This window comes from Anolis carolinensis, unplaced genomic scaffold, assembly GCF_035594765.1.
Source record: "Anolis carolinensis isolate JA03-04 unplaced genomic scaffold, rAnoCar3.1.pri scaffold_14, whole genome shotgun sequence".
In the NCBI taxonomy this organism is placed as follows: Eukaryota; Metazoa; Chordata; class Lepidosauria; order Squamata; family Dactyloidae; genus Anolis; species Anolis carolinensis.
The window spans coordinates 4,312,302-4,334,513 of record NW_026943825.1 but is presented as its reverse complement, the minus strand read 5'-3'; the positions used below and the strand labels follow the sequence as shown (position 1 = coordinate 4,334,513).

Genomic DNA, 22,212 nt, shown 5'->3' with positions numbered 1-22,212 from the left:
ATCTATCTTGTTTGCTGTGTCATACAACGTCGTTGTGTCAATAATAACAATAACAATAATTCATATTTACCTGGCACTGGCTGCTCCGCCTTTGGGGCGACGGGTCGGGGTCTCAATCCCTCCTCGCCACAACTGTCCTGTGGAAAAAGAAAGAAAACACTTATTATTTAATCAAGTTTTATCATGTTTTAATTTATTTTAGTTTAGTGGAGTTTTAGCATAGTGATGAGTGTCTTATTGGTCTGTGTATTTTTTGTCTTTTATGGTTGAGTAGGGTAAGTGGGCTGATCCATAAACAGACAGTTATCGGTTATAATAAACATAAACATAATAATACATTCTAATAATAATAATAGATACATAGCCTCTTTGAGTCTTTGAGTATAAATAAACATTATATATTAATTATATTAATATAATATAATACATAGTCTAACAGCTGAGTAACCTGTGAGCCATTACGTGAGCGCTTGGGAATATCACTTGTTCAACGAATTTGACTTCTAACAAGGTCGTGCTTTTCTTGACTAGTAGTTTTCAAAAAGGTGGTCTCCCATATAATATAATTAATACATTATTATTAGATAATAGTCTAACAGCTGAGTAACCTGTGTGCCATTACACGAATGCTTGGGAATATCACTTGTTCAACGAATTTGACTTCTAACAAGGTCGTGCTTTTCTTGACTAGTGGTTTTCAAAAAGGTGGTCTCCCATATAATATAATTAATACATTATTATTAGATAATAGTCTAACAGCTGAGTAACCTGTGTGCCATTAGACGAATGCTTGGGAATATCACTTGTTCAACGAATTTGACTTCTAACAAGGTCGTGCTTTTCTTGACTAGTGGCTTTCAAAAAGGTGGTCTCCCATATAATATAATTAATACATTATTATTAGATAATAGTCTAACAGCTGAGTAACCTGTGTGCCATTACACGAATGCTTGGGAATATCACTTGTTCAACGAATTTGACTTCTAACAAGGTCGTGCTTTTCTTGACTAGTGGTTTTCAAAAAGGTGGTCTCCCATATAATATAATTAATACATTATTATTAGATAATAGTCTAACAGCTGAGTAACCTGTGTGCCATTAGACGAATGCCTGGGAATATCACTTGTTCAACGAATTCGACTTCTAACAAGGTCGTGCTTTTCTTGACTAGTGGTTTTCAAAAAGGTGGTCTCCCATATAATATAATTAATACATTATTATTAGATAATAGTCTAACAGCTGAGTAACCTGTGTGCCATTACACGAATGCTTGGGAATATCACTTGTTCAACGAATTTGACTTCTAACAAGGTCGTGCTTTTCTTGACTAGTGGTTTTCAAAAAGGTGGTCTCCCATATAATATAATTAATACATTATTATTAGATAATAGTCTAACAGCTGAGTAACCTGTGTGCCATTACACGAATGCTTGGGAATATCACTTGTTCAACGAATTTGACTTCTAACAAGGTCGTGCTTTTCTTGACTAGTGGTTTTCAAAAAGGTGGTCTCCCATATAATATAATTAATACATAATTATTAGATAATAGTCTAACAGCTGAGTAACCTGTGTGCCATTACACGAATGCTTGGGAATATCACTTGTTCAACGAATTTGACTTCTAACAAGGTCGTGCTTTTCTTGACTAGTGGTTTTCAAAAAGGTGGTCTCCCATATAATATAATTAATACATTATTATTAGATAATAGTCTAACAGCTGAGTAACCTGTGTGCCATTACACGAATGCCTGGGAATATCACTTGTTCAACGAATTTGACTTCTAACAAGGTCGTGCTTTTCTTGACTAGTGGTTTTCAAAAAGGTGGTCTCCCATATAATATAATTAATACATTATTATTAGATAATAGTCTAACAGCTGAGTAACCTGTGTGCCATTACACGAATGCTTGGGAATATCACTTGTTCAACGAATTTGACTTCTAACAAGGTCGTGCTTTTCTTGACTAGTGGTTTTCAAAAAGGTGGTCTCCCATATAATATAATTAATACATTATTATTAGATAATAGTCTAACAGCTGAGTAACCTGTGTGTCATTACACGAGTGCTTGGGAATATCACTTGTTCAACGGACTATAGCTGGCCACTGAGCAATAATAATAATAATAATAATAATAATAATAATAATAATAAAAGAGGGTTGGAAGAGACCCCATGGGCTATTGAGTCCCACACCTTTCTGCCTTTGTGCACCAAAACCACAAGCAAAGCACTCCTGACAGATGGCCTCCCAGCCTCAATATTAATATTAATATTATTAACAATAATAATAATAATAATAAAGAGGGTTGGAAGAGACAATTGGGCCTCAATATTAATAATAATAATAGTAATAATAATAATAATAAAGGCCCCTTGGGGCATTGAGTCCAAGCCTTTTCTGTCTTTGTGCACTAAAAGCACAAGCAAAGCACTCCTGACAGATGGCCTCCCAGTCTTAATAATAATAATAATAATAATAATAATAATAATAATAAAGACCCCTTGGGTCATTGAGTCCAACCCTCTTCTGCCTTTGTGCACCAAAAGCACAAGCAAAGCACTCCTGACAGATGGCCTCTCAGCCTCACTATTAATAATAATAATAATAATAATAATAATAATAATAATAATAAAGACCCCTTGGGTCATTGAGTCCAACTCTCTTCTGACTTTGTGCACCAAAAGCACAAGCAAAGCACTCCTGACAGATGGCCTCTCAGCCTCACTATTAATAATAATAATAATAATAATAATTATTATTATTATTATTATTATCCTAGACACTTGGGAAGTGTCCGACATGTGATCCACTACAACAGCCAGCTGTCTGCTGTGGACTCAACTTGTTGTGTTTCAAATAGTAATAATAATAATAATAATAATAATAATAATAATAATAATAATTCGACTTGTGATTCTGTGATAAGAAATCCAGCATGTCTATCTTGTTTGCTGTGTCATACAATAAAATAATAATAATAATAATAATAATAATAATAATAATAAGAAGAAGAAGAAGAAGAAGAAGGAGGGTTGGAAGAGAGGAAGAGACCCCTGAGGCCATTGAGTCCAATCCCCTTCTGCCTTTGTGCCATGAGGGCCGGATAAATGCCTTCGATGGGCCGCAAGTGGCCCGCGGGCTGTAGTTTGTCCGATCGATGGAAAATATGTTTCAATTCTCGTTTCTAGAGGGTGCCGGCGCTTCGATATAGAAAGTATTTCCGAATTTTTCACCCAAAAATTTCGGATATTTCCGAAAATTCGTAATGATTCTAAATGTTTCTAAAATGGCGGACGCGCATGCGCAGTCTCCAAACAAACAAAAAAGGAAACCAGGGGGGACTTTTACAGGGCTCTCCCGCCCTCGTTTCTTGAGCTATCCTCATCAAATTTGGTACAGTGGGAGATCACATTCAACAGTCTTTGCTCAACAAATTGCAGAACATTTCCTGTCTCCTATGATTTTTTGGGGAAAAAATTTAACGAAACATTAAGACACATTTAGAGAATGGGCCAACGATGGTTCAAATTACATTGCTGGTTGCGCCCAGGGACAACGTCTCGGAACTTGATTCAAAAAGCGAGAACAATCTGAAATAATTCCGATATAAGAATCAAAACGATTTTTTGGACAACCCTACTACTCACCCTTTGAGTCGGATCCTCGTCCGCCTCGTCCATCGACAAGGAGTCGCTCTTGAGCCGCGAGCGCCGCTTCTTCACCAGATCGGCGTCGCGGACGTGGGCGAAGGTGGACTTGGCGGCGTGTGGACGTGGTGGTGCCACCGGGCCCGGGCTCCCGGCGGAGAGGGTCCGCTGCAAGGGCCGTTCGACGCTGCCCCGGGACGACATGCGTTTCAACCTCGGCGGAGGAACCAGCTTCTCGATATTGCCTTCGTTGCCCGATTCCTTGCTGCTGTTTCCCTCTGGCTGTGACCCGAATCTGGAGTCAGAAATCTCTCCTTTCATCTCGGTGTTTTGACCGTCTCCGTTCGCCACAAGTGGCCCAGAATGTCCTGAGATCCCAGTATCCACTTCTGCTCCGTTGATAGTGGCCTTTGAGGAACTCCCAGTCAACGCTTTTCCACCACCGTTGACAACTCTATTTTCCGCCCCGTCAACCGTCTCGGAAACCTTTTCTACATCGACATCCTTCCCAACCTCGGCAACGGGTTCGTCCGGAGTGTTTGCACCTCGATCCGGACGACTACTCTTTGCAACGTCTTCGCCGCTCGAGGCCTCGACACCCGTCAAGTCCTCGACTCGTTGCGTCTGGAGATGCTGGGAGTAGAAGACGGACGGGTCCAAGGCGGCGGTGGAGTCCGTGTCGAATTTGCCCACTTTGTACGTGGTCTGGCTCGCGTGGGTGGCCAGCTGCACCACGTTCAGCTCCTGCCCCGTGAAATGCGCCCGGATTTGGCAGAGATAGGTCAAGACGATCAACCGGTCGGGCACCGTCAGGAAAACCATGTCGGCCGGATCCACCAGTCGAGAGATTCCCAGCGAGGCGAAACCATCAAAGGCCTTGTTGAAGGAGAAAAAGAGAGAAACACATTAGCCTTCTAACTGGCAGCAATTGGATAAAAACAATTATTCCTCTCCCTCTAATTAAGACTTTATTTTTCTTTTCTTTTTGTTGTATGAACCTAGAGGCATGGATGAGGGGTTGTGCTGCCAAGTTTAGTGTTTCTGGGATGTGTAGTTTTGTTGTTTTGTCCTCGGCCGAAATTTCATTACCCTTTTATATATAAAGGGTAATGGAATCACGGCACCGGACAAAACAACTAAACTAAACGCCCTACAACCTCGAAAATTGACAGCACAACCTCTCATCCACGCCTCTACGTTCATACAACAAAAAGAAAAGAAAAATTAAGTCCTAGCCACAGCAACGCGTGGCCAGGCATAGCTATCTATATATATAAAAGGGTAATGGAATCACGGCACTGGACAAAACAACTAAACTAAATGCCTCACAACCTCGAAAATTGACTGCATAACCTCTCATCTACGCCTCTACGTTCATACAACAAAAAGAAAAGAAAAATTAAGTCCTAGCCACAGCAACGCGTGGCTCGGCACAGCTAGTATAGATATAATGTCCGTTTGTAGGACTGAGTAAAAAATAAAACCACTGAACCAAATCACACCAAATTTGGCCACAAAAAACATAGTCGTCCAATCTATGTCTTTCAAACAAAAAAACCTGGAAAATAAAGTCAGAATTAGAGAACGAGGAAGAGCCGTTTTCAACCCTGGTTGCTGGTCAGAAGGGTAAGCCCTGCCTCCTTTAGGCCCCGCCTACTTCGTCCCCTAGCAACCCCCTCGGCCACAAAGCCAGGATTCAGGCTTTGAGGACTGCTATTCCACCTGGCCAACAAAGCATTCCCATAAGCCACAGCAACACGTGGCCGGGCACAGGTAGTCATAGAATAAAATACTATTTTATATTTTATATTGTACTAGCTGTGCCCGGCCACGCGTTGCTGTGGCAAAGTGGTGGTGGTATTGGTTAAAAATTGTTGTGTAATTTTTATTTGACGTTATTTGTATTTTTTAATTAATTTTATTGTAAGTTATCTTTTTATTATATTTTATTATTTTCTTGTATTATTTTTAGTTATTTTCTGTTATTATAGTATTTTATTGTATTAATTTTTTTAGTGTTTTAAATTATTTTTTAGTGTTTATTATTTTTTATTGGGTTGCTAGGAGACCAAGTTGGAGGAGCTTAGCCTTCTAACTGGCAGCAATTGGATAAAAGCAATTATTGCTCTCCCTCTAATTAGGACTTTATTTTTCTTTGCTTTTTGTTGTATCAACCTAGAGGCGTGGATGATGGGTTGTCAAATTTAGAGGTTGGGGGGCCTGTAGTTTTGTTGTTTTGTGGGTCGCCGTGATGCCATCACTCTTTTATATATATAGATAAAATACTTACTGGTGTCCTATCAGAAGGTCGCTATATAAGGATTATTATTATTATTATTATTATTATTATTATTATTATTATTATATAAGGAAAACGAAAGAATCCATCTCGCTCTCTCCTGTGTGACTCTGTTGTATGTGACTATCCGATTGTTTGCAAGGACAAGACAGAAAACGATCTGCGTATCCGGTGTGTACATTTGTATATATTGCAACGGGGAAGATTTAAATCCTTTGGATATTTTGGACAAAAACCTAAATCCGTGAGTTTACTAAATACTGTAGTGTCTAAATAAAGTCAGATGCTGGGATTTTGCTGTATTTTGCTTGCTTTTGGGACACTTGTTATCCAGTTTGCAGTGGTTCGGCGAGGTCGTGATTTGGAAACTATAAATCACTTCAAGTATTAGAGATGCCCAACTCACCAGTTTGTTGTTCTGCTTGATATCGAGAGGATCCAGAGCTTCGTAATCGCTGGAGAAGAGAAAAACGAAAAAGTTTGTAAGTGGATTGACTCTTTTCCAAACACAAAAATATCCACTATTATTGTGTCCTCATTCCAAATAACTTAATGGAAGTTGGAGACTATATTCAATATAATATTTATATAATATCTCTCTCTCTCTCAGTCGCATAGTCATTTCCGACTCTTCGTGACCTCATGGGCCAGCCCACGCAATATATTAAAAAATAGAACATAAATATATTAATAGAATATAAATAGAGTAACATAATTATATTAATACTAGCTGTGCCCGGCCACGCGTTGCTGTGGCAAAGTGGTGGTGGTATTGGTTAAAAGTTCTTGTGGAATTTTTATTTGACGTTATTTGTATTTTTTAAATTAATTTTATTGTAACTTATCTTTTTTATTTATTATATTTTATTATTTTGTTGTACAGTAGAGTCTCACTTATCCAACATAAACAGGCCGGCAGAATGTTGGATAAGCGAATATGTTGGATAATAAGGAGAGATTAAGGAGAAGCCTATTAAACATCAAATTAGGTTATGATTTTACAAATTAAGCACCAAAACATCATGTTATACAACAAATTTGACAGAAAAAGTAGTTCAATATGCAGTAATGCTATGTAGTAATTACTGTATTTATGAATTTAGCACCAAAATATTACGATGTATTGAAAACATTGACTACAAAAATGCGTTGGATAATCCAGAACGTTGGATAAGCGAGTGTTGGATAAGTGAGACTCTACTGTATTATTTTTAGTTATTTTGTTATAGTATTTTATTGTATTAATTTTTTAGTGTTTTTAATTATTTTATTGTATTATTTGTATTTATTTTATTGTTTATTCTTTTATTAACACTGGGCTGAGTGGGTTGCTAGGAGACCAAGTGGGCGGAGCTTAGCCTTCTAAGTAGCAGCAATTGGATAAAAACAATTATTCCTCTCTCTCTAATTAGGACTTTATTTTTCTTTTCTCTTTGTTGTATCAACCTAGAGGCATGGATGATGGGTTGTGTTGTCAAATTTCGAGGTTGGGGGGCCTGTAGTTTTGTTGTTTTGTGGGTCGCCATGATGCCATCACTCTTTTATATATATATATAGATAATAGATATATTAATAAAAATAATGCATATATTAATAAATATGAATATATATATATATATATATATATATATATATATATATATATATATTGTAACTTATGGAAGTTGGAGACTATGTTCAATGTAATATTTATACAATAAATAGAATATAAATATGTTAATAGAATACATATATTAATAAATAGAATGGATATATTAATAAATATGAATATATTAATATCATATAATATAATTAAAATATATTACTACAATAAAAATGTATTACTGTACGTAATATAATATAAACGTTAAAATAATAGAATATAATAGAATAATTAATATAATAAAATATATTTATAATATATTAATTAATATAATACAGTGTGTGTGTGTGTGTGTGTATGTGTGTATATATATATATATATATATATATATACACACACACACACACACACACAGAGCTCTTCTCCCCCAGGGGGACCCATTATTTTATATTATTTAAAATATTAAAATAATAGAATATAGTATAATAATACTCCAAGGTATTCCCTCCTTGGGTTTTAATAATGCTGTACTTACTTGGTTTTATCTTGTTTTTAATTATGTTGGTGCTAATCCATGAAATATGTAGTATTTAAAGGGTATATCCTGACTTTGATACTTGCAGCATTTTAATGTTTTAATGATTTATATATGTTTTAATGGCATGTTTTATATTGTATTTGATGGTTTGGCTTTTGTGTATTTGTTTGTTTGTCTTGCATGCGAAAGACCTATGGTCTAAGCATTAAATAAATTTGGACTTTTTTTTAGTATAATAATTAATATAATATAACTACAGTAGAGTGTCACTTATCCAACACTCGCTTATCCAACGTTCTGGATTATCCAACGCATTTTTGTAGTCAATGTTTTTAATACATCGTGATATTTTGGTGCTAAATTATTAATATATTTTATTGTATTATTATATTGTATTATATTGATTATATTATATTAATATTTATATTATATTAATTATTATATTATATTAATGTTTGAATTATATATACAATATAATAATACAATAAAATATATTAATTAATATTAATATTATAAAATATTAATATATTTTATTGTATTATTATATTGTATTATATTGATTACATTATATTAATATTTATATTATATTAATTATTATATTATATTAATGTTTGAATTATATATACAATATAATAATACAATAAAATATATTAATTAATATTAATATTATAAAATATTAATATATTTTATTGTATTATTATATTGTATTATATTGATTACATTATATTAATATTTATATTATATTAATGTTTGAATTATATATACAATATAATAATACAATAAAATATATTAATTAATATTAATATTATAAAATATTAATATATTTTATTGTATTATTATATTGTATTATATTGATTACATTATATTAATATTTATATTATATTAATGTTTGAATTATATATACAATATAATAATACAATAAAATATATTAATTAATATTAATATTATAAAATATTAATATATTTTATTGTATTATTATATTGTATTATATTGATTACATTATATTAATATTTATATTATATTAATTGTTATATTATATTAAGGTTTGTATTATATTTGTAGAGTTTGTAGAGTTTTAAAAAATTAATATACGTGTTTCTAAGGTCCGAAACTGTTGGCGATATTCTTTCTGGCACAAAATATTTCTACTAAATGAAAGACCCCGGCGGATGGGCCTTTCGCTCTCTGCACATGCTCAGAGGCAACCGACGCTCCCGACTCACATCTTGTCCGGGTGGAAGTGATGGAGGATGGCGCAGAAGGCCAAGCCGTTGCGCCACGACGTGGTGAAGTTGGTGACGCGGACGCCGCGGTGGTTGGCGGTCACCTCCTGGCACCATTCCAGCAAGGACTGGCTGCAACTCACCAGTGACGGACTGGTGGGCGGGGCAACCTAAAAAATTGAGGGCAAGTAAGGTCATGGATGTAGCTGAGACGTGGTTTGGACTAGATGACCACCTTTGTGGTCCCTTCTACGATCCTAGCATCCCGTTCCTTGGACCATTGCAAGGGATCCCTTGGCCTTCCAGATGTTTTGGATCATGTTCCTACCAAACAAGACATCTGCAAACCTATGCTATCCATCCTTTAGGTCAGGAGTGGGCAATAATAATAATAATAATAATAATAATAATAATAATAATAATAATAATAATGCATTCTAATACTATAGGCGCTTTGAGTCTCCTGGTGGAGATAAAAAAAGAGTAAACATAATAATAATAATAATAATAATAATAATAATAATAATGCATTCTAATACTATAGGCGCTTTGAGTCTCCTGGTGGAGATAAAAAGCAGAGTAAACTTAATAATAATAATAATAATAATAATAATAATGCATTCTAATACTATAGGCGCTTTGAGTCTCCTGGTGGAGATATAAAGCAGAGTAAACATAATAATAATAATAATAATAATAATAATAATAATAATAATAATAATAATAATAATAATGCATTCTAATACTATAGGCGCTTTGAGTCTCCTGGTGGAGATATAAAGCAGAGTAAACATAATAATAATAATAATAATAATAATAATAATAATAATAATAATAATAATAATGCATTCTAATACTATAGGCGCTTTGAGTCTCCTGGTGGAGATAAAAAGCAAACTTAATAATAATAATAATAATAATAATAATAATAATAATAATGCATTCTAATACTATAGGCACTTTGAGTCTCCTGGTGGAGATAAAAAGCAGAGTAAACATAATAATAATAATAATAATAATAATAATAATAATAATAATAATAATAATAATAATAGATTCTAATACTAATAATAGTAATTGAACCTCCATGTGGAGACATAAAGCGGAGTAAACCTAATAATAATAATAATAATGCATTCTAATATTAATAATAAGTATATAGGTGGAGATAAAGCGGAGTAAATCTAATAATAATATTAATAATAATAATGCAGTCTAATATTAATAATAGGTACATAGCCGCTTTGAAGCGGAGTAAACATAATAATAATAATAATAATAATAATAATAATAATAATAATAATGCATTTTAATACTAATAATAGGTACATAGCCGCTTTGAGTCTCCTTATGGAAGGATAAAGTGGAGTAAACATAATAATAATAATAATAATAATAATAATAATAATAATAATAATAATAATAATAGTATAACAACAACAACAACAACAACAATAATAATAATGCATTTTAATACTAATAATAGGTACACAGCCGCTTTGAGTCTCCTTATGGAGAGAAAAAATGGGGTAAACATTAATATTAATAATAATGCATATATATCATTTGCTGTGTCATACTATGTCTTTGTGTCAATAATAATAATAATAATAATAATAATAATAATGCATTCTAATACCAATAATAAGCACATAGCCATTTGAATCTCCTTATGGATAAATAATAATAATAATAATAATAATAATAATAATAATAATAATAATGCATTCTAATGCTAATAATAGGTACATATCCATTTGAATCTCCTTGTGGATAATAATAAGAAGAATAAGTAATTAAATGATGAAGATGATGATGATGATGAATAATGCATTCTAATGCTAATAATAGGTACATAGCCATTTGAATCTCCTTGTGGATAATAATAATAATAATAATATGATGATGATGATGATGATGATGAATAATGCATTCTAATGCTAATAATAGGTACATAGCCATTTGAATCTCCTTGTGGATAATAATAATAATAATAATAATAATAATAATAATAATAATAATAATAATAATAATATGATGATGATGATGATGATGATGAATAATGCATTCTAATGCTAATAATAGGTACATAGCCATTTGAATCTCCTTGTGGATAATAATAGTAATAATAATAATAATATGATGATGATGATGATGAATAATGCATTCTAATGCTAATAATAGGTACATAGCCATTTGAATCTCCTTGTGGATAATAATAATAATAATAATAGTAGTAGTAGTAGTAGTATAGTCAAGGTGAGAAGGTACATTTTGGCTCTCCGAGTGCATTCTGACCCATTTGTAGCCCACAAACACTTGGAAGCACAAGGATTAGTTGCAAATTTAGAGGGAAATTTGGGGGTACGGCTGGCGCATGCTCGCGATAATGAAGTCTTGGGGCTGCCACGTGTACCTTGGGTTTCGCTTGGGGCGTGGGGTTCAGGTCTGGAGCTTCTGGGGTACAAGGAGTTGGATTTGGCGAGCAGGGAGACAAGGCTGTTGAGGTCTCCTCGTTTCCCGAAGGTAGGTTAGATCCCTTTCTGGTTTTTCCACCATCGCGGACAGACCAACGAGGGATTTCTGGACCCTCTTGGACCGTGTCTACTAATGGTTGCCCCAAAGCTTCATTGTCTGGATCTCCTCCTCCCGCGGTCTCCAAAACGCCGTCATGATAGTCCTTCTTGTCCCCGTCCTCCAGTACGGAAGGTTCTCCTCCCACGTCCTCCTCTGTGCCACTTCTGGGACCTTCACCTTCATCCCCTCCTTGGCTTGTTTTTCCTCGTTCCAAATCGGAAAGACTTGGGACGTTGCCCTCAGCAACAGTTGGGCCATCCGACTTTTCTAGGAAAGACGGGACATCAAAGAGTAGGGATGGCGTCTCTTCTGCCACATCTTCCGTACGAGGCTCTTTCAGAACCAGAAGGTTCTCCCTGTCTTGTGGGTCCTTCTCGATCTGCACTTGTTCTTCTAAAAGACTTGGGACGTGTCCTTCAGCAATAGTTGGGTCATCCGCCTTTTCTAGGAGCGACCGGACATCGAACAGCAAAGATGGCGTCTCTTCTGCCGTATCTTCCACGTGGGATGAAGAAGGAAGCGGTTCTTCCAAAATGAGGAGGTTGTCCTTGTCTGCCAGGTCCTTCTCGACCAGCCCTTGTTCTCGCCAGAAGCCTGGGACTTCCATGGAGAGATCTGTTGGTGGGACGGGACCTTCTGAGATCTCCATGGAGAGATCTGTTGGTGGGACGGGACCTTCTGAGATCTTGGATAAATCTGTTGGTGGGACGGGACCTTCTGAGATCTTCATGGAAAGATCTGTTGGTGGGACAGGACCTTCTGAGATCTTCATGGAGAGATCGGTTGGTGGGACAGGACCTTCCGAGATCTTCATGGAGAGCTCTGTTGGTGGGGCAGTACCTTCTGAGATCTTCATGGAAAGATCTGTTGGTGGGACGGGACCTTCTGAGATCTTCATGGAAAGATCTGTTGGTGGGACGGGACCTTCTGAGATCTTTACGGAGAGATCTGTTGGTGGGACAGTACCTTCCGAGATCTTTATGGAGAGATCTGTTGGAGGAACAGTACCTTCTGAGATCTTCATGGAAAGATCTGTTGGTGGGACGGGACCTTCCGAGATCTTCATGGAAAGATCTGTTGGTGGGATGGGACCTTCTGAGATCTTCATGGAGAGATCTGTTGGTGGGACGGGACCTTCCAAGATCTTCATGGATAGATCTGTTGGTGGGACGGGACCCTCTGAGATCTTCATGGAGAGATCTGTTGGTGGGATGGGACCTTCCGAGATCTTCATGGAGAGATCTGTTGGTGGGACAGAACCCTCTGAGATCTTCATGGAGAGATGTGTTGATGGGACAGGACCTTCTGAGATCTCCATGGAGAGATATGTTGGTGGAACAGGACCTTCCGAGATCTTCTTGGAGAGATCTGTTGATGGGACGGAACCCTCTGAGATCTCCATGGAGAGATCTGTCAGCGGGACAGGACCTTCTGAGATCTCCGATACTTGATAGCTCTCCACTGAGAGATTTGTTGGTGGGACGGGGCTTTCCAGGATCTCACATACTTGATGTTTCTCCATATTTTGGTTCACCGTTGAGGAAGAGCCCTCCTGCGTAGAAGTATCTCCATGAGTCTCCTGCCTGGCTTCAACCTCAACCTGTTCCCTATCTGACCCAACTTGGTGCTTCCCCTCCTCATCCATCCCACTCGTTGACGGGTCAACTACGGGAAGCAATCCCACTCCAGAAGGCCTTGAACCACCATCCCCAACCGTGACGTGGGAAGGACCGTGCATCCAGGGAGGAGCAACATCTAATGCTGCTTCGTGGTGGAAACCAATGGGCTTCACCACCGGAGACAAAGCCAAGAAAGCTGCGTCCGAGGAGGAAGACTCCGCAGGACGGATGACCACAGGGTCATGTTCGGCCAGGCTCGCGTCCTCCATGAAATACATCACGATGGGGCTCTGGAGTTTGGGTGGAGAGGGGACCTCTTCTGGGGGGCTTTGGACCCCCTCGTGGTCCTTTCCCGGACAACTTGGGGCAACGGGCACAACGTTCTGGCTCTCCAAGGGCTTCGGGGTCTTCTCCAACCGGCGCTTGGGCACAGAGGGGGGTCCGGGTGCGGACGGCGGCATCGGGGACGTCTCTTGGGGGGCTTCTTTGGGGGCGGTCCTCTTCCTCGGCGGGGGGCACAGCGGGGTCGGGTCCCGGCGTTTCCAGACATCGGTGGTCCTGGAAGAACAAGGAAGGAAGGAAGGAAGAAAGAAGCATCCTGAGGTCAACCCAACCTCAACTATGGGCCTTGTACACACATGCAGTCTTTATCTTCCTATATTATTATTGTTGTTATTATTATTATATTTATTATGTTTATTATGTATATTTATACCCTGAATTTCGACCCACCAACCTCAGCCATGGGCCTTGGACACACATGCAGTCTTTATTCTCCTATATTATTATTATTGTTGTTATTATTATATTTAATATGATGTTTATTATGTATATTTATATACATAAGTTCGACCCACCAACCTCAGCCATGGGCCTTGGACACACATGCAGTCTTTATACTCCTATATTATTATTATTATTATTATTATTATTATTATTATTATTATTATTATATTTAATATGATGTTTATTATGTATATTTATACCCTGAAGTTCGACCCACCAACCTCAGCCATGGGCATTTGACACACATGTAGTCTTTATCTTCCTATATTATTATTATTGTTATTATTATTATTATTATTATTATTATTATTATTATTATTATATTTAATATGATGTTTATTATGTATATTTATACCCTTAAGTTCAACCCACCAACCTCAGCCATGGGCCTTGGACACACATGCAGTCTTTATCCTCCTATATTATTATTATTGTTGTTATTATTATTATATTTAATATGATGTTTATTATGTATATTTATACCCTGAAGTTCGACCCACCAACCTCAGCCATGGGCCTTGGACACACATGCAGTATTTATCCTCCTATATTATTATTGTTGTTATTATTATGATATTTAATATGATGTTTATTATGTATATTTATACCCACAAGGAGACTCAAAGCTGCTATGTATCTATTATTAGTATTAGAATGCATTATTATTATTGTTGTTGTTATTATTATTGACACAAAGACAGGGTATAACACAGCAAATGAGATGCATATGCTGGATTTCATATAATAATAATAATAATAATAATAATAATAATAATAATAATAATATGAAATACAGCATATGCATCTCGTTTGCTGTGTCATACCGTCTTTGTGTCAATAATAGTAATGCATTCTAAAACTAATAGATACATAGCCACTTTGAGTCTATTATTATTATTATATTATTATTATTATATGAAATCCAGCATATACATTTCTTTTGCTGTGTCATACACTCTCTTAGTGTTATTATTATATTATTATTATTATATTATATGTTATAGATAACACTAATAATAGATACATAGCCGCTTTGAGTCTATTATTATTATTATTATTATTATTATTATTATTATTATTATTATATGAAATCCAGCATATACATTTCTTTTGCTGTGCCATATCCTGTCTTTGTGTCAATAATAATAATAATAATAATATGCATAAAGTTTTTATTATGTTTATTTATACTCTGCTGTATTAATGATTATGCTTATTAGTATTATTATAAAGCTTTTATTATGTTTATTTATACTCTGCTGTATTATTTATTATTGTTGTTTAGTATTATGTTTATTATTATTATAAATTTTTTATTATGTTTATTTATACTCTGCTGTATTAATTATTATTATGTTTATTATTATTATTATAAAGTTTTTTAAAATTATGTTTATACTCTGCTTTGTCTCTCCACAAGGAGGGACATTTAATTAAATCAATTATTTTATTTTTATTTTTTTATCTCTTTCTTTTCCTACTTTTCTCTACTTAAAATGTTCTCCCACTTTTAATGTAATCAAAACTCTCTCTCTTTTAATAAAAATTACTATTTAAAAAAATCAATAAATACATATTCAAACTAAAACCATAGCAAAGAAGTATTTCCCCTCCCCGGGAATCTCACTTCCCATTCCTTCTATGAGCAAACTTCTCTTTTTTTTTTCCGCAGAAGGTGAAAACTAAAGTCTCATTTCTTCCGATCTTTAGCGGAAAGGCAACTATATCAGGCACCGTCATGCCGCCAAAAAAAGAAGAAGCAAAACTAGCAGCTGTTGCCTCCTTGCCATTGATCTAAGCAAGCTCTTGCCACCAAAGATGCCCAAAATAGAGTCAAAGGGCGAAAAGGTGAAACCATGCCATGCTTCCCGTAAATCTTAAAATTACTCTTTGGAACCAGATCCTGACCTGAATCATTACGAAACAAAACTGCAGGCTCTGAAGTACTGAAACTTTGCAGGATCGATGCCCTGCTTATGGTGCATCTTTGTGCAGAAATTCAAGGAAATACGTCTTGTAGGATTTTGTAAAAATAATTAAAAATTCCTATAAAATCAGTGGATGACCAAAACGTCCCGAAACTTGGCACAATCAAAGTTGTCGATGTTGCTTACGAGTGTGCCAAATTTCAACCCGATTGCTATAAAAATGACAACAAAAACGAGCCTCAAAATAGTCCCCGTTGCCATGAATGGAACACATCAGTACGAAACGATTACGAAGGTTCGGAGATTTGGATTACAAACGAAGTGGAGGCCAAATTTTTAAAAATTCCTATAAAATCAGTGGATGACCAAAACGTCCCGAAACATGGCACAATCAAAGTTGTCGATGTTGCTTACGAGTGTGCCAAATTTCAACCCGATTGCTATAAAAATGACAACAAAAACGAGCCTCAAAATAGTCCCCGTTGCCATGAATGGAACACATCAGTACGAAACGATTACGAAGGTTCAGAGATTTGGATTACAAACGAAGTGGAGGCCAAATTTTTAAAAATTCCTATAAAATCAGTGGATGACCCAAATGTCCCGAAACTTGGCACAATCAAAGTTGTCGATGTTGCTTACGAGTGTGCCAAATTTCAACCCGATTGCTATAAAAATGACAACAAAAACGAGCCTCAAAATAGTCCCCGTTGCCATGAATGGAACACATCAGTACGAAACGATTACGAAGGTTCGGAGATTTGGATTACAAACGAAGTGGAGGCCAAATTTTTAAAAATTCCTATAAAATCAGTGGATGACCAAAACGTCCCGAAACATGGCACAATCAAAGTTGTCGATGTTGCTTATGAGTGTGCCAAATTTCAACCCGATTGCTATAAAAATGACAACAAAAACGAGCCTCAAAATAGTCCCCGTTGCCATGAATGGAACACATCAGTACGAAACGATTACGAAGGTTCGGAGATTTGGATTACAAACGAAGTGGAGGCCAAATTTTTAAAAATTCCTATAAAATCAGTGGATGACCAAAACGTCCCGAAACATGGCACAATCAAAGTTGTCGATGTTGCTTACGAGTGTGCCAAATTTCAACCCGATTGCTATAAAAATGACAACAAAAACGAGCCTCAAAATAGTCCCCGTTGCCATGAATGGAACACATCAGTACGAAACGATTACGAAGGTTCGGAGATTCGGATTACAAACTAAGTGGAGGTCAAAATTTTAAAAAATTCCTAAAGAATCAGTGGATGATCAAAAAGTCCTGAAACTTGGCACAATCAAAGTTGTCGATGTTGCTTATGAGTGTGCCAAATTTCAACCCGATTGCTATAAAAATGACAACAAAAACGAGCCTCAAAATAGTCCCCGTTGCCATGAATGGAACACATCAGTACGAAACGATTACGAAGGTTCGGAGATTTGGATTACAAACGAAGTGGAGGCCAAATTTTTAAAAATTCCTATAAAATCAGTGGATGACCAAAACGTCCCGAAACACGGCACAATCAAAGTTGTCGATGTTGCTTACGAGTGTGCCAAATTTCAACCCGATTGCTATAAAAATGACAACAAAAACGAGCCTCAAAATAGTCCCCGTTGCCATGAATGGAACACATCAGTACGAAACGATTACGAAGGTTCGGAGATTTGGATTACAAACGAAGTGGAGGCCAAATTTTTAAAAATTCCTATAAAATCAGTGGATGACCAAAACGTCCCGAAACTTGGCACAATCAAAGTTGTCGATGTTGCTTACGAGTGTGCCAAATTTCAACCCGATTGCTATAAAAATGACAACAGAAACGAGCCTCGAATTATTCCACGTCGCCGTGAATGGAACACATCTGCACAAAACAATAACGAAGGTTCGGAGATTCGGATTACAAAACGAAGTGGAGGCCAAATTTTTTTAAATTCCTAAAAAATCAGTGGATGACCAAAATGTCCTGAAACTTGGCAGGATTAAAGTTGTCAATGTTGCTTATGAGTGTACCAAATTTCATCCCGATTGCTATAAAAATGACAACAGAAAGAAGCCTCAAATTAGTCCCCATTATGAAGGTTCGGAGATTTGGATTACAAAACGAAGTGGAGGTCAAAAATTTTTTAAATTCCTAAAAAAATCAATGGATGACCAAAATGTCCTGAAACTTGGCACAATCAAAGTTGTCGATGTTGCTTATGAGTGTGCCAAATTTCATCCCGATCGCTATAAAAATGACAACAGAAACGAGCCTCAAAATGTTCCCCGTTGCCGCTAATGGAACACAGCTGCACGAGACAATTACGAAGGTTCGGAGATTCGGATTACAAAACTAAGTGGAGGCCAAATGTTTAAAAAATCCTTAAAAATCAACAGATGACCAAAATGTCCCAAAACTTGGCACAATCAAAGTTGCCGATGTTGCTTACGAGTGTGCCAAATTTCATCCCGATCGCTATAAAAATGACAACAGAAACGAGCCCTGAAATATTCCATGTTGCCGCAAATGGAAGACATCTGCACAAAACAATTGCGAAGGTTCGGAGATTCGGATTACAAAATTAAGTGGAGACCAATTTTTTTAAAAAATCCTAAAAAATCAGTGGATGATCAAAACTTTCCGAAACTTGGCAGGATTAAAGTTGTCAATGTTGAATACGAGTGTGCCAAATTTCATCCGGATTGCTATAAAAATGACAACAGAAACGAGCCTCGAATTATTCCACGTTGCCGCGAATGGAAGACATCTGCACGAAACAATTACGAAGGTTTGGAGATTCGGATTACAAAACGAAGTGGAGGCCAAAATTTTAAAAAATTCCTAAAAAATCAGTGGATGATCAAAACTTTCTGAAAATTGGCAGGATTAAAGTTGTCGATGTTGAATACGAGTGTGCCAAATTTCATCTCGATCGCTATAAAAATGACAACAGAAACGAGCCTTGAATTATTCCACGTCGCTGCGAATGGAACACACCTGCACGAGACAATTACGAAGGTTCGGAGATTTGGATTACAAAACAAAGTGGAGACCAAACATTTTAAAAATTCCTAAAAAATCAGTGGATGACCAAAATGTCCTGAAACTTGGCACAATCAAAGTTGTTGATGTTGCTTTCGAGTGTGCCAAATTTCATCCCGATTGCTATAAAAATGACAACAGAAACAAGCCTCGAAGTTTTCCCCGTTGCCGCAAATGGAACACATCCACACGAAACAATTACGAAGGTTTGGAGATTCGGATTACGAAATGGAACAACTCCGAATCATATTATTATTATTATTATTATTATTATTATTATTATTATTATTATTATATTATTTTTATTTTTAATATTTTTCTTTTTACATTTTTTATTTTTTTATATTGTAACAACCCCTAATCTTTTATTATTATTATTATTATTATTATTTTATTTTTATACTATAAAAACTCTGAATATTATTATTATTATTATATTTTTTATTTTTATATATTTTTATATTATAACAACTCCTAATCTATTATTATTATTATTATTAATTAATTTATTATTTATATTTTATATAACAACCCTGAATCTTTTTGTTATTATTTTTTATGTTATAACAACTCCTAATCTTTTTCATCTTATTATTATTATTTTAATTTATTATTTTTATTTTATTTTATTTTTAATATTTTTTATTTTTTATATTTTCATTTATTTTTTTTAATATCATAAAAACTCCGAATCTTTACGAAACAAAGTGGAGGCCATTAGAATCCCCGAAATGAATGACTAATTGCACTCACCGGTCTTCCGTCCCGTGCCGCTTTCCATGCGCCGCGTCCTCCTCTCCGTCCCCCGCCTGTGCCAATGATGTGCCCGTCGCGTGGTTCCAAGGGGTGCCTGGCCCTTTAAGGATGCCCGCTGACCGTCTTCCTGGCCACTGACCATCGTCCCCTTTGTGACCCACACTCCCACCGCTTTCGACACCACTTACTGCAGAGGAGGCCACCACGGCTTCAGCAAGATGCGGCGCTTGGCTGGCGGCAACGTTGGAGTCTGACGCGGGGTCCTCTCGAAAGTCTTTAAAGAGGAGAAAGCAGAGGACAAATAATTTCACATTTTTTAATTCCCCTGGAGTTGGAAGAGACCCCTTGTAAAGATGTCAAGACAGGGGGGAATCTTTTTATCCCACCACTGCCACCAAATTGCAAAGAGTCTACAAACGTCTAAGGCTCTTTCAGGCAGGGGGGAATCTTTTTAAAATCCCACCTCTGACACCAATTGCGGAGATGTGGATGAGTTTCTATTAATTAATTATATTATTATTATTATTATTATTATTATTATATATTTTATATCCGCTGCCACCAGTTATTAAAGATGTTTTATTTAAAAGCTGCCGCCAGATGTAAGGATGTTTATAATGCGGCCACCAGATGTTAAGGGGATTATCAACTCTTGCCACCACTATTGGAAGATATAGACACTTAGCTACTTAGAGAGGAGACTTTTTCTTAAATTTTGTTTTTCTTCCTTTTACTTCTTTGCTTTTTGATGGTAATATAAATGTCAGAGACTGAGATGTTAAAAAGAACAATAACACTTTTATTCAGGCACAAGCTTAATGGTTACAGTAACTTCTTTTTAGAGGCACTTGGACTAACAGTTGCAAAGCTATATTGAGGTGTTTCAAACTTCTTTCCCTACTGCTTTAAACTGCAGTCACCCTGTGAATTACAATCACAGACTATCTGTTCCTTATCTGGAAACCTTAAAATAAGCCACCAAACTTATTTTAAACTGACTCAAAAATAAACATTTGAGTCCCCCTGATCCCTTCAACTGAGGGTCAGTCTACACCAGGGGTCCCCAAACTTTTAAAACGGGGGGCCAGTTCATAATCTTTTGGACCATTGGAGGGCCAGACTATAGTTGGCCACCGAGCAATAATAACAACAACAACAACAACAACAAAGAGGATTGGAAGAGACCCTTTGGGCCATTGAATCCAATCCCCTTTTGCCTTTGTGCACCAAAAGCACAAGCAAAGCACCCCTGACAGATGGCCACCCAGCCTCAATGTTAATAATAATAATAATAATAGTAATAATAATAATAATAATAATAAAAGGCCACCCTGCTGGGATCTGCACGCATCATCCGAAAATACACCACACAGTCCTAGACACTTGGGAAGTGTTCGACTTGTGATTTTGTGATACGAAATCCAGCATGTCTGTCTTGTTTGCAGTGTCATACTTATAATAATAACAACAACAATAATAATAATAAAAATAAATCTCACAGTCCTAGGCACTTGGGAATTGTTCGACTTGTGATTTTGTGATACGAAATCCAGCATGTCTATCTTGTTTGCTGTGTCATACAATAAATAATAATAATAATAATAATAATAATAATAATAATAATAATAATAATAAAGAGGGTTGGAAGAGACTCCTTGGGCCATTTTGTCCAACCCCCTTCTGCCTTTGTGCACCAAAAGCACAAGCAAAGCACCCCTGACAGATGGCCACCTAGCCTCAATGTTAATAATAATAATAATAATAATAATAATAATAATAATAATAATAATGGTTGTAAGAGAAGAAGAGACCCCTTGGGTCATTTAGCCCAACCCCCTTCTGCCCTTGTGCCGTGGGGGCCGGATAAATGGCTTCAATGGGCCGCATCCAGCCCCCGGGCCTTAGTTTGGGGACCCCTGGTCTACACTGTACCTCATCAGGGCACAGACTAACTTAAAATAAGCCACCAAACTTATTTTAAACTGACTCAAAATGACCAATTGAGTCTCCCTGATCCCCTAACTTAGGATCAGTCTTCCCTGAGCTTCAACAGAGCACAGACTGAACTCTCTTCAAAACATTCCCTCCTTTTTCTCCAAACGGCGGTTGGCTCCGCCCTCGTTACTATGGTTAAACATGACTTTTAAAACGCAGTTAAACATGACATCTGTAAACCAAAAAATTCACACTTCGTTACACCCCTAAAGGTCATACAACCCA

General features: G+C 36.2%; 1 protein-coding gene across 3 annotated transcripts in view; it reads right to left on the bottom strand.

Moving 5' to 3' along the window:
* Nucleotides 1–22,212, bottom strand: part of ehbp1l1 (EH domain binding protein 1 like 1) — a 74,953-nt gene that overhangs the window by 17,122 nt on the left and 35,619 nt on the right. For 2 of the 3 annotated variants that reach the window (XM_062964818.1, XM_062964819.1), the window contains 6 exons: nucleotides 19,990–20,266; nucleotides 11,711–14,048; nucleotides 9,295–9,464; nucleotides 6,358–6,406; nucleotides 3,653–4,528; nucleotides 71–137 (listed from right to left, as the gene is read on the bottom strand). In XM_062964818.1, the coding sequence (XP_062820888.1) occupies nucleotides 71–137; nucleotides 3,653–4,528; nucleotides 6,358–6,406; nucleotides 9,295–9,464; nucleotides 11,711–14,048; nucleotides 19,990–20,266 (3,777 nt within the window). The remainder of the gene's footprint in view (nucleotides 1–70; nucleotides 138–3,652; nucleotides 4,529–6,357; nucleotides 6,407–9,294; nucleotides 9,465–11,710; nucleotides 14,049–19,989; nucleotides 20,267–22,212) is intronic. The other variant, XM_062964820.1, reaches the window with a different exon arrangement.